The following is a 12,719-nucleotide window of genomic DNA, read 5'->3' as shown; positions in this document are numbered from 1 at the left end:
CACTTTGGGGATTACCCACCTTTGGCGTGAGGGGGCTCGGTGGTGCGTGGGGTACCTAGTTCGATTCCCGGTCAAGTAAGTTTGTGGTAGACAATATCGTGTCCGTGGGTTTTCTCGGAGTACTCCTGTCTCCTCCCACATTCTCATTCCACAAATTGTTCCATCATTCACTTGCTTTACCGTCATCTCCCTTAGCCTAACGTGCATTATCGTGTGACGTTAAACTGAAAAATTTCATTTCTGCCTTTGGCGTGGGACACCCGGGTTTGATTCCCGGTGGGAGCTCATGTGGTTCGGATTTTACGTTAATCTGTACGTCTACGTCTCATGTAGCTTTACTGCTGAAAGCTACGCTAAGCTAAAAAATCAAATGAAATCAAATCAACTTTGGGGATCAGATCATAATCTCATGGATTAAGATCAGGATAATATGGTGAATGTGGAAGACTTTCCCATCCCCACCGCTGTAAAAGAGACTTGACGCTATGTACTGTGCCTGTAGGATAATAGCGTTGTTCAGAAGTTTCAACGTCCATAATGGCCGCCGTTGTTCAGAAGTTCCAACGTCCATAATGGCCGTTTGGTACGCAGCTGTGACACTAAGAAAATACATGTAATAAAGCACATTTACAGTGGTCCCTTCACACACTGGATGATACACAAGAACGCCTTGACAGTCATACACCAGAACGACCATGACTTTTGTTGGTGAAGGATTTTGTCGAAACTTGTGTTTCCCGACCCTTTCACTGGACTGTCGCAGGAGTTCTTGTTTATACGCACGTTCCCATGTTTCATCAACTGCAATTATGTGTTTCAACATGACATCCCCTTTCTTCCTGAAATCTCTCCAGATTGATGCGACATGTTTCGTAGCGAGACCGCTTCTGTATCTCACCTAATTGATATAGCACCCACTTTGCACAAACTTTCCGCATGTTCAGGTTCTCTCGTGCACTGTCTTTGCGGTAATTCCTGTTTGCGCTTCTAATACCGCAAGTGGCCAGCGCCTACCATCCCGTAAGCACTATTCCAATACCGTCACCCGTACATCCTTATCCGCGGACACAGGATGCTCATTGCGCGGCAGATCGGCAGTAGACACACTGCTCTGTTTGAAATTCGCTATCCACCTCGCCACTGTTCGATAGGGTAGGGCACGCGCAGGTAGTGCTTCATGTAACTTTGTGTGGTATTCCCGTGCGTATGCTTTAGGGAATTAAAAATAAAATATGCATATAGGTTAATTAAGAATAAAATTTAAACGTGATCATATCGAAAATTGTCATTGTCACCGAATAAAAATGTTCGTGAAAAGAAAAAAAATATTGAAATAGAGAAGTAGAACTTTAATAAAGTAATGAAAATAGTTATAAATTATAATTTTTACTTATTATTGCAGTTCGATAAAGAAAGATCGTGATTATTTGTAAAACTTGTAGTTCTGGCTTTAATTTCTCCATTGAGGTTTATCCTTCGAAGATGGATTTGCAACCGAATCGACAGTTATTATGGATGTAGAACCTGATCAGATCTACACGATAGCATATTAATATATGTATTAGCATCAGTTTGAGATATCAAATTGCTGTAAAACGGCATTATGAATTTTTCGTCTTTTGCAAACCTAACCATACATGTTCTTAAATGTCATACTACATATTCAACGAACTTGAAAAGTTCGTTACTAAATTCTGTGTGTCTGTCTGTCTGTTATTTACGATTTTTTTTTTCAATTTTGAACCCTGCATTCGATAGAGCATCAAAAACTATCTGAGAAAGTGATGGAAATTTTCGCGTCACTCTTACCATTCCCGAGATATTGGCCAAAAAATGGCAGATTTCCCCAGATTTAAGGAGGCATATCTCGGCAACCCTAAGTTATATAGAAATCATATTGGTGTTGATCAATACCTAAGAGGATGCTGAATATTTTGGTATCAAATAGTAACTGGTGGCCACTATTAATATCGGTACCAAAATGTTCACCATCCTCTGAGATATTGATAACACCAATATGACCTCTCTATGACTTACGGTTCCCGAGACATCGCTCCTTAAATCTCCCGAAATCGGAACTATTTTTTGGTCGATATATAGGTATTGGTGTTATCAGTATCTAAGAGGATGATGAACATTTTGGTACCAAATAGTAAACCGGTGGTCACTGGCCAGCTGGCACCGTTCCCCAAATATTGGGCAAAAAAGTTCGAATTTCGGGAGATTTAAGAAGCTATATCTCGGGAACCGTAAGTCATAGAGATATTTTATTTTGCTCATTTTTGCAAGAAACAGAAGGTACGGATAAAAAGGTTTATTTTTACATGTTAGAACAATCACAGTTCTTCCTGTTCCGTCTCTCCATTCTTTTAAGTTCGTTCTGGCAATGCTCTTGGAGCATTCTCAAATGTTTTTTTTTTTCTGAATACTTTCACAAAATAATAATCTTTGTTACTTGGTTCTTATTTATTCGAAATCAGTTATATCATGATCATAATATTAACACTAAGATAATGTATCCGCCAGAGTGCAGCGTCTACCAGCCCAGAAACGGTGGTATGTCAGTTGACGGACGTATGTCGCTTTTGGTGCTCTCTCTCTCTCTCATATATATATATAAATAGGGGTTGGACAAAAAAATCTAAAACGTTTGCAAAAGTGTGAAAATCATACAGCTCCTGAATCGTGGTGTGTGGAATTTTGTACCATTGTTCCTACAAAACATGCTCCAGATCCTTAAGGGATGCTGGTGGAGGGTAATGAGACCGAACACGCCTTTCTAACTCAGACCTTAATGGCTCAATGATGTTCAGATCTGGTGATTGTGGGACCCAGGGGAGATGTGGTAGCTCCTGGTCATGCTTCTCAAACCATGATTTCACCGTTTTTGCAGCGTGTCAGGGTGCCAAATCATCTTGGTAGATACATCACCATCAGGAAACAATATTTAGGAGATGGGTAGAACCTGGTCCCCCAAAATGGCCTCATACGCCTTAGCATTCATCATTCCATGCAGAGCTATGATGGGTCCTGCAGAAAACCACGATATCACTGACCATACTGTAACAGAACCATCACCATGCTTTACAGTTGGGAGCAGACAGTCTGTATCATAGGCCTTCGACGGTGTTCTTCATACGTAAACACGACCGGTTGTTAGAAATAAGGTGAAAGTAGATTCATCGGACCATGTTACTTGTTTCCACTGCTCATGAGACCACCCCTTGTGGTCCTTGCACCACTGGATACGCCTCTTCGCATTTACTTCTGTGACCAGGGGTTTGGCGATAACGGTCCTGCCATGAATTTTCATTTTATGAAGTTCCCGTCAGACTGTTTTCGATGAAACCGGGTTCTGTAGTCCGGAATTGAGTTCAGATGTAATTTTCATTGCAGTGGTTTTCTTTTTAGCTCATACAATCCATTTTAATGCCCTCTGGTCCCTATCTCACAGGATTGACTTTCGACCACTGTTGTGCTTTGCAGACGTCGTTTGTCCATGAATTGTGTATGCCCTCATGACATTGGACACAGTGCCTTTCGATACCCCCCAATGTTCGCCACTGTTGCCACTGAAGCTCCAACCAGGCGGTCACCAACGATCATGCCTCTTTGGAAGTTTGTTAGGTCGCCCATTTTACCGCACCACTTTCACACCACGACACTCACAGGTGAACTAGTTACTGCTGACGGAAGAGGAAGATCCACATGACACATTGAAAACAAAAAACGATCGGCAGCCACAACACGTGCTGTACAGTGGAAGGTCAAACTTACGTGTCCTGCACGAAGTGTTTTTAGATTTTTTTTGTCTATCCGCTATATATATATATATATATATATATATATATATAATATTCCAAAAGCGGTGATAAAAGGGCATGGTTTAAAATATTAAGGAACTGTGTGAAAAGATAGAAAAGACGTTTAAGCTTATTCTTTAATATGCCTATAACAAATGGCGAAAATAGGAGAAAGTAGAGGCTGAAAAAGAAAGAAAAAAATCTTGACGTGCTATATAAGAGTATGAATAATATGTTGTGGAGGCTTACGGTTCCCGAGTGACGAATTTTGCGTCATATTTTCAAGAAGAAAAGCCCATACACCAGAGTCATCCAATCCTGGTCAAGCTTGGCATATTGGTAGAACTTCATCTACTATAAAAGCATGCAAAATATTATGTTGTGCAGATTTTTGGTTTCCGAGTTATGGGCGGTCAAATTTTGCATCGTATTTTCAAACACAGAAACCTTATATATGTAAATGATCCGATCGGGATCAAATCTTCAATGATAGTAGACATTGAGCTGCTATATAAGCATATGAAATATTGTGTTGTTCAGGGTTACTATTCGTGAATTGTGGGCGGTGTAATTTTGCGTTACATTTTCGAAAGCAAAAACGTATACAAGGAACTCATCCGATTGAGATCAAATTTGGCATGGTTTCAGATTTTGACCTGACCTACTGTATGAACATGTGAAATATTATGTTGTGCAGGCTTTTGGTTTCCGAATTATGGGCGGTCAAATTTTGCATCAGGTATTCTAAAACTAAAACCCATACACCGAACTTATCCATTTGGGATCTAACTTGCCGTTGTGGTTGATCTATTTCTTAGTGTGTGAAACATTACATTGTACAGGCTTCTTGTTCCCTAATCATGCACAATCGAATCTCTCAAACATTGGACGTAACAAAACCATAATAAACATTTCCTTAATAGCAATTACAGGTCAGTCTTGGACAAAAAAATAAAAAAATAAAAATCTAATGAAGGACATTTCTTTTACGACCATGTGTATTTCACTTATCAATTAGTTTAAACGTTATAAGAGCGTATCAAGATGGACTTTGTAGATCAATAAGTACTCTCAAAAGTCTTAATAAATAGGAAATATATAATGTGTGGGTGACTAAGATGAAATGTCTGCATTGGTATATGAAAATTAGAAAAAGTAGTTCCTAAACGATGATTGTGAAGCAAACCATAGTGAATATACTAGCTGTATGTAGATATCTCGTTTTCGGGACTCAACGGCTTCGCAAGAGGGTAGAGCGTAAGAGAATAGAGACAGAAATCTGGTCGTCTATCACTGTCAGTCATATTGGATGTTATAACCGGAGAATGTGTGAGGTTTAAGGGAGAATAGGGTATCAAGACTTAGCAGCTTGATTGATTGGAGCTGAATATTTATTTTCAGCACCAAAGTCGTATGAGATAGGACCTACTGTTCAAAATTCAATTACAACCACTGCTCGGGTGGGAATCGAATCCGAAACAGTGTGCACTGAAAGCACACACGCTTATCATTTAGCCACAAAGCAAGCTAATGAAGAAAGGGCGAAACAAAATGTCCTGTAGTGGAATAATGGATTGTAGGGACGTAGCGAGACATTCAACTAAGATGGAAAAATGGAAAGAAAATAGAAACAGTGTAGACAATCAGTCTTCTATCGCAAGTATATTTTATTTATTGGATCAAAAGATCCAATATATTTCAGGCAAAAGTTTTCTTGTAGGTCTTACATCTCGAGAACTAGATACAGTGCAGTTAAACCAAAACTAACAATTTACTCAGTATGATGTGCATATTCCGTAAAAAATATGAAAACTCGATTTAGGGACCGTTCAAAATTTTTGTGGCCCCTGATCCAAAATATTCAATATATTTCATTGAATCAAACATTTTCTTGTACGCCTTATATCTGGAGAACTGCATATAGTGTAGCCAAACCAAGACTAACAATTTACTCAGTATGATGTGCTTATTTCGTAAAAAAATATGAAAACTCGATTTAGGGACCGTTCAAAAATTTTGTGGCCCCTGATCCAAAAACTAATTCTTGGCCAAGATCGCAATCTTTTAATGTACTTTTTTGATCATTCGTAAAATTCTAGGCGAAGATCTCAACCTTTTGATCCATTTTTTGGATCATTCCTAAAATTTTTGTTTTCTTCATATTTCTTTACTCTCAGGTGATGAAGCGGTGATTTCCAAAAGCTAAGTGCCTATAGATATTTAGTAACTTCTGTGTGATTTCGTACAGTTTCCATCCAGTATGCTGCACACATGCTTGATAGTGCTTTCTTCCGGAGACCTAGTAGGCCAGGGTAGACTATATACAAGTAGAGTACACTGTTTTACCCTGGTGGTATGAGGACACATACTATTCAGCTGAAAGTTGGGTTTCCGTAAACTGTATAAATAAAGGTGGACAACAGGATTGACTCTAATCGTTCTAGCAGTCGCCGTGGTCCGAAAATCGCCTGTCTAAGTCCCCTCCAGTGCAAAACAAGGTGACTGGTGGAAGGCATTTTCTTCCGTGGGGAGTCCTCTGCCGTCTGTGTATCATGTACACCACCGACGGTCCTTACACATCACAATCCACGTTAGTGACTTCTGAGCAACGACTACCCGGCCTCTCGCAGCCTCACTATAAACCGTGCTTGAAGTTACATAATTGCGCTCTAGGCATCTGCTGGTGTCTTCCTCGCATTCCAGACATAGACTATAATCTACACAGAATAAATTTACACACACAGCAATACTTGTTATCCGACGACTTTCAAACTACTAACAGCATGCTCTATACTAGTGGTCCCCAATCGTTTTCGACTGAGCACACTTTACTGAATGCCCACTACATCGCGACATACTTCTTTGATTATTATTATTATTATTATTATTATTATTATTATTATTATTATTATTATTATCATTATTATTATTATTATTATTATTATTATTATTATTATTATTATTATTATTATTATTATTATTATTATAAATTGTACTAGTCTAAGACGTAGTTTTTATAACGTAGTTAATCTGTAGTTATGAGTATCGTTGCTATCGTTGGAAGTGTTGACTGGCACAGTATGTCTCAACATTTATTTCAACTAGTCATCAAATGCTTCGTGAACTTTAATTTCTAAAATTTCGTGACACACCGGTCGGGAATCACTGGTTTATTCAGACACTACGATAATCGGTGTGCTGAGATCAGCACATCCTTTACAGTCATGCTTTAATGTGAATATGAGTTTGTTTTTCGTCGTTTTGCAACACCGACGTTACAAAATCACTCAGGCTGCGAACGACAATGCAAGCTTGAATCCAGTGCAGTTGGAGAAGTATAGAGCATCATACAAGATCAACGCTCTCAGGATAGGCCATTCCTCACCACACTATCTCGCGTCCAAGAGTGCTAAATTACTGTAGTATGAATTTCGTTTAAATCGGCCAATATATAAGGTTCTTTTCAGAGATGTTTCTAACAGTATATTTACGTAAAATCAGTGTGTTTGCTACCAGGAAGCTACAGGTTAATTAACTATATTTTCATAAACTAGAAGTAATCTTTCCTTTTCTTGCAATCTAATTAGAAGAATTGGACGCTTGATATTTTAAATAAAAGTAATTCGTTGGGAGTGGGTGTAGTTGTCATGGGAAATGAATCTTCTTTTTTTTTTTTTTTTTTTTTTTTTTTTTTTTTTTTTTTCAGACGTGGCTGTTAAGAATTCATGTGTGTGTATAATTTTATTCATGGTTACTCCCCTCTCTTTTTAAAAGCATGTGTACATATCGACTAGCTGGAAGTGAATCTTCGTTATTTGTGTTTAAGATCTGCATTTCAAACAAAACAGTCTTACGATCCTTTTTAGGCTTGTTGCTAGTTTTCTTAGAACAAGTCGATCGTATATGATGATTACTGGCTATATCCAATTGCAGTATCCTAGTAATATACATATATATATATATATCCGAAACAGGGTGTCTACTAGTCTGGAAAATATGGTAAACCTGGAAAAGTCAGGGAATTTTCTGTATATTCTGGATTTTTTTTTTTTTTTTTAATTAGGTTTATTTCATTGCTTTTACATTTTATCTGCATAATGTGTTTTCGCTACAGCAGAAGTCATCATACAATGCAGGGCTTCTGAAAGGAGTTGGCAACCCTGCGTCTGGAGCTCGTGGTTTCTGATCTGCACGTTAAAAAATTATCCTCATGTCCAGGGATGTAGCTAGGCTATTGCAATCGGTGACCCCCAATAATATCCTAAATAACACTTGTTCTGATCTTGGTTGATTTTAATGTAGCGATAAGTGAGAGCCTAACTATGTATGGTTAACTCTAATTTATAATATAATGCGTACCTACATTAATTAGATTTAAAACTCCTATTTCATTTCCTTTGTATTCCATTTTCAGTGGTTTGGCGTTCTGCGTATCTTTTGTGATATTTAACTTTTTAGTAAGGTCATTTTTCTAGCAAGTGTTCATATTTTTATAGAAAACATGAATGTAGTAGACAGAGCTCAGCGATTATTACCACACTTGAAGAAATATGTCGATTCAATTTCAGATAGTAATCGAGAACCATCTTGTTACAACTTTAAAATTGTTAGATCATGTCTGAAAGATTCTGTGCTTGGAGCCAAATTAGCTTTCTTCAAACCATTGCTGCAGACATCCAACTTTTTTTTTTTGTACGAAATATCAGTCAGGTACCAGTGCGTCTTTTTTTTTTTTGGTACGAAATATCAGTCAGGTACCAGTGCGTCTTTTTTTTTTTTTTTTTTTTTTTTAATGGTGAAATACTTAAACTTGTTAAGTCCCTTATTATTAGATTTGTTAAAAAGTCTATTGTGATTAAAGCAGCAAGTTTTGAAGACCTGATGAAAATTTGCTTAAAAGATGGTAGTAAGGATCGGTGTTCGGCTAAGCAGGTTGATCTCGGATTTGCAACATATACAGCATTAAAATCAGAGAAGTTATCTGAACTGGATATCCTTCGTTTCCGGAGGGATTGTTTGCATGTTTTAACAGGTTTTTGTAAGAAGATTCTGTGTAAATTGCCATTGAAATACAGACTTAGTTATGGTGCTGCATGCGTCTTTCCCAATTCATTTTTATACAAGAGACTTGAGTAACAAATAACCATAGCATTGGAAGTGCTTGTAGAAAATCATCATTTGTCTAACCCTGCTACTGAAGTAAAGCGACTCTACACTGAAATTTGAGTTGAGTTGATTTTGGGTTTAACGTCCCGTTCAGCAGCGAGGCCATATGAGACGTGGACCTACTGATTAACGTGGAATCCGAACCATATGAGCTCCCGCCGGGAATCGAACCTGGGGTCCCACGACAAAGGCGCGTACGCTAACCGCTTAGCCACGAAGGAGCTCTGCACTGAAATGTATACTCAATATTCAATTATCGCAAGAATGAAGAATTTTGACGTGACTATGGATCGCTAGATCACTTGTGATTCTTCATTCTTGACAACACTAACGCCAGCAATAACTTTCCATCGTTCGTTAAGAAAATTCTAGTTCACGAAAACCCTTCCGTTGAATGCAGTTTCTCATTGAATAAGGAGTTTCTTGTGGATAATCTACACGAAGAGTCTTTAGTTTCACAAAGAATAATACATGACGCTGTCATGTTCCAAGGAGGTGTTCAGGCAATGCCAATTTCAAAACAATTAATTCATGTTGCAAGAAATTCAAATGCCAAATGGAAAGATGCTCTCAGAAGGAAGCAGACAACAACTGAGGTAGAGAAAAATCGTTCGAAAGAAAGAAAGAGCAGCTGCAGAGTTGGAAGAACTGAAGAAAAAGAAGCGGAAGAAAGTCCTTGAGAAGGCAGCAAAAGAAATCAACGAAGTGGATGAACATATGGAAAATCTTAAGAGAAATATCCAGTAACGTGATCATAACTGGAAATCTCATGTAAGTTTTAGTGTTCTAGATTATAAAAATATTCTGTATTTAGTATTCTGAATAAAAATACTAAATATACACGGTGTTTCAAAACAACACCGACAACGTTTGGGAGGTGATTCCTGACACCAAGGTAAGGCAAAAAGTATAGACCAACCTAGGTGCACAAATGCTTCCTTTCGGAGTTATAGGCTGCCGAAAACATGAAAAAATGAACTTTAAAGATCCACAGCTCAAAACTATGGGACCTACCGTAATCGGGTCAAGACTTCACTTAGGAACTAATATGTGCCTTATCCCAAAATATTTGTTTCAGAATCCTAAGGTACTCACGTTACATTTTTATAGAGGCAGTTTGGCTACTAGCATACAATTTGAAGTATTCACCAACTACCTCTATAAAAACTGTTGCGGAAGTACCGCAGGAGTAGAATCACCTCCCAAACGTTGTCGGTGTTGTTTTGAAATACCCTGTAGAATACTTTTATACTCTAGAATACTAAAATTCACAATGTTTTTCAGTATTTGTATCTCGCAACGACATTCTTGGTAGTATCCCTTATATGTGCGTATTGTCGTGTATGTATTAGCCTTACTTCATGTCCTGGAATAATAAAAAAAAAAATACACTTTAATAGTCCAGTTTAAGTAACTGAGTATACCTCACAAGTACGTGATGTGAAATGTAAAATCTTTATACGCATTTTTAAGTATTATTATGTATGTTTTGTCGTTTACACTTTTTGTATTTGAAATTATATATAATATTGAAACAAGGAACGGAGAAGGATGGCTATAAGAGGAGATGGGAGACCATTAAAAAATACATTGTATTTAACAATATTGTTCTTGCCAGGAATAAATAGGTACTTATTTTTAGCGTTGTTCATGTTTTTATAACAGGTGTCGCAACTAAGAGAAAGTGTTCAGAGAATAGCGGTTACTTAACTTCATTATTATATAGTTTGGAAAATTCTGTGTTTTGGTCTAGAAAACCTGGAAAATCAGGGAATTTTATTTGTCTGAAATAGTAGACACCTTGCCGAAGAGATGACTACTTGAATTGTTGGCATAAGTTTAGAAAACAAATACTATGTAAATGTTATTCGTTAGTGTAACTACAAACTTTTCTTTTTGTTGCAGGATGGATAGTACGGAAAGTATTATGAATGGGGACCCAGTAAAAAAGAAGAAACTAAAAGATGAGAAAATAGTGCCAAATTTTAAGGAGAGGAAAAAGCATGATAGGTTTAACGGTATGCCTGAAGAAGAAGTATCCAAGCGTACATTACCTGATCACTTGGCTCAAAACTTAGATATTGTAATTGTAAGTATATTTTATATATTTTTCAATAATAAAATTCGTATTTAAATTTAGCAAACTGTACAAGATATTCTGATTATCGCTTGCCCAAAAAAAAAAAAAAAAAAAAAAAAAAAAAAAAAAAAAAAAAAAAAAAAGATACCGTGGAAAATTTCAACCCAAGTTTGATAATGGCATGTAACGTTTTGTAATTATTATTAATCAGTTGATCTCGTACTTAATTAGAACTGACATTAGTTTGGTCAGTGAACGAGAACTCAAAGGAAGATACTGTTGATATTTTGTGACAAGCAAAATAGATATACCTACCAAAATTATTTGAATTATCTAGACCTTAAGTGGGAAATTGTCAAGAATACGATAACTTGGACATATAAATAATAATATGGTACAATAATACATTCCTAAGGGTTTGTAATGATAACTGCAGGCAATGTAACAAAGTTTTTTCTGTATTTGCAATGGTCTTGGAACGAAATTTCAGTCCATGCAAAGAACTGAAAAGTGGACTGCATAAAATTTGAGTACAGTTCGTTGTCGTATGAATCATAATAATTACTGAATGTCATTTCTAGTTGCAATTGAGGTTCAATATCTAAGTTATGGTGTTGGGATATCTTAAAGAAGTTACAAATGCTATATGAACATGTGTTTTAATCTTAAACTTTCCATTAAAAATTCATTAGTATAAAAAGACATTATTTGGCGGAGGACAGCAATCTGGCTGTCTATAATGCACAAACTCTTTAGTTTGATTCATACAAGTTTCCTCGTACCCCTAAAATTAGAATGCTTGCCTTTGGTGCAAATGTTCACAAGCTTAAACCTACAATGACTTGCATATCAAACGGATTGTTCGGAACCCATTTTAATATTAGCTTTTGCTTTTAATGATGTCACTATTATTTAAAAATGGAAAGCATAATCAACTGATTGATTTGTATTGTTTACGTGCATTTTTTATTATTATTGACGCTGTAAAATGGACCTACATAAAAATCTAATACTTGGTTTGAATTTAACAATTGCAGGTATATAAAAAGAATTAATGATATGACATTGGTGAAAAATGTCCACTGTTGGATTCATTTCCAATTTCACTTTTTACACTAATTTCAGAGACTGAATCCAATGAAATTATTTTAAAACTTAACACGTCCTTGCAATTTTTGCAGAAGTGATCTCAAATTTGGGGTATAAATAAATGTAAATTTCCCAACTTCGAGTTAACTTTTGTCATGACTTCATGGACGGCTATGTTTGAAAATAATCAGCATTCTCAAATTCATTCAAAAATCGAAATTGGAAATGTATTCAACAGTGGACACTTTTTACCAATGGCGTAATCATTAGTTCTTTGTATAATATATTTATTTCAAAATAATCGTACTTCAGAGATCCTTCGTCAAAATTGGGGCAAGAAAGTCTTTGGTAATTAGCACAGTCCCAGTTATACATTGAACAACCAGTACGTCTTTAAATGAATATCGACTCGTGGTGGCGTAGTCAGTAAGGCGTCTGTCTACTCATCAACTGGGTAGCCCGTGTTCCATCTTGGTCACGGCCGGGGATTATTTTCACGTTTTCATGAGGCTCAGGGATTCACCCACCCTCTCAAATGGGCACCTGGTAAAACCTGGGGACACAGGCTGCCAGAACGATGC

General features: G+C 36.9%; 1 protein-coding gene across 7 annotated transcripts in view; it reads left to right on the top strand.

Moving 5' to 3' along the window:
- Nucleotides 1-12,719, top strand: part of Tdg (Thymine DNA glycosylase) — a 126,670-nt gene that overhangs the window by 64,234 nt on the left and 49,717 nt on the right. For all 7 annotated transcript variants that reach the window (XM_081762109.1, XM_081762106.1, XM_081762108.1 and 4 more), the window contains one exon: nt 10,875-11,058. In XM_081762109.1, coding sequence (XP_081618235.1) covers nt 10,875-11,058 — 184 coding nt within the window. The remainder of the gene's footprint in view (nt 1-10,874; nt 11,059-12,719) is intronic.

This window comes from Thermobia domestica, chromosome 6 (assembly GCF_964235325.1).
Source record: "Thermobia domestica chromosome 6, izTheDome1.hap1.1, whole genome shotgun sequence".
Taxonomy (NCBI): Eukaryota; Metazoa; Arthropoda; class Insecta; order Zygentoma; family Lepismatidae; genus Thermobia; species Thermobia domestica.
Note: the sequence above shows the minus strand (reverse complement) of the source record. Positions and strands in the feature narration are given on the sequence as shown.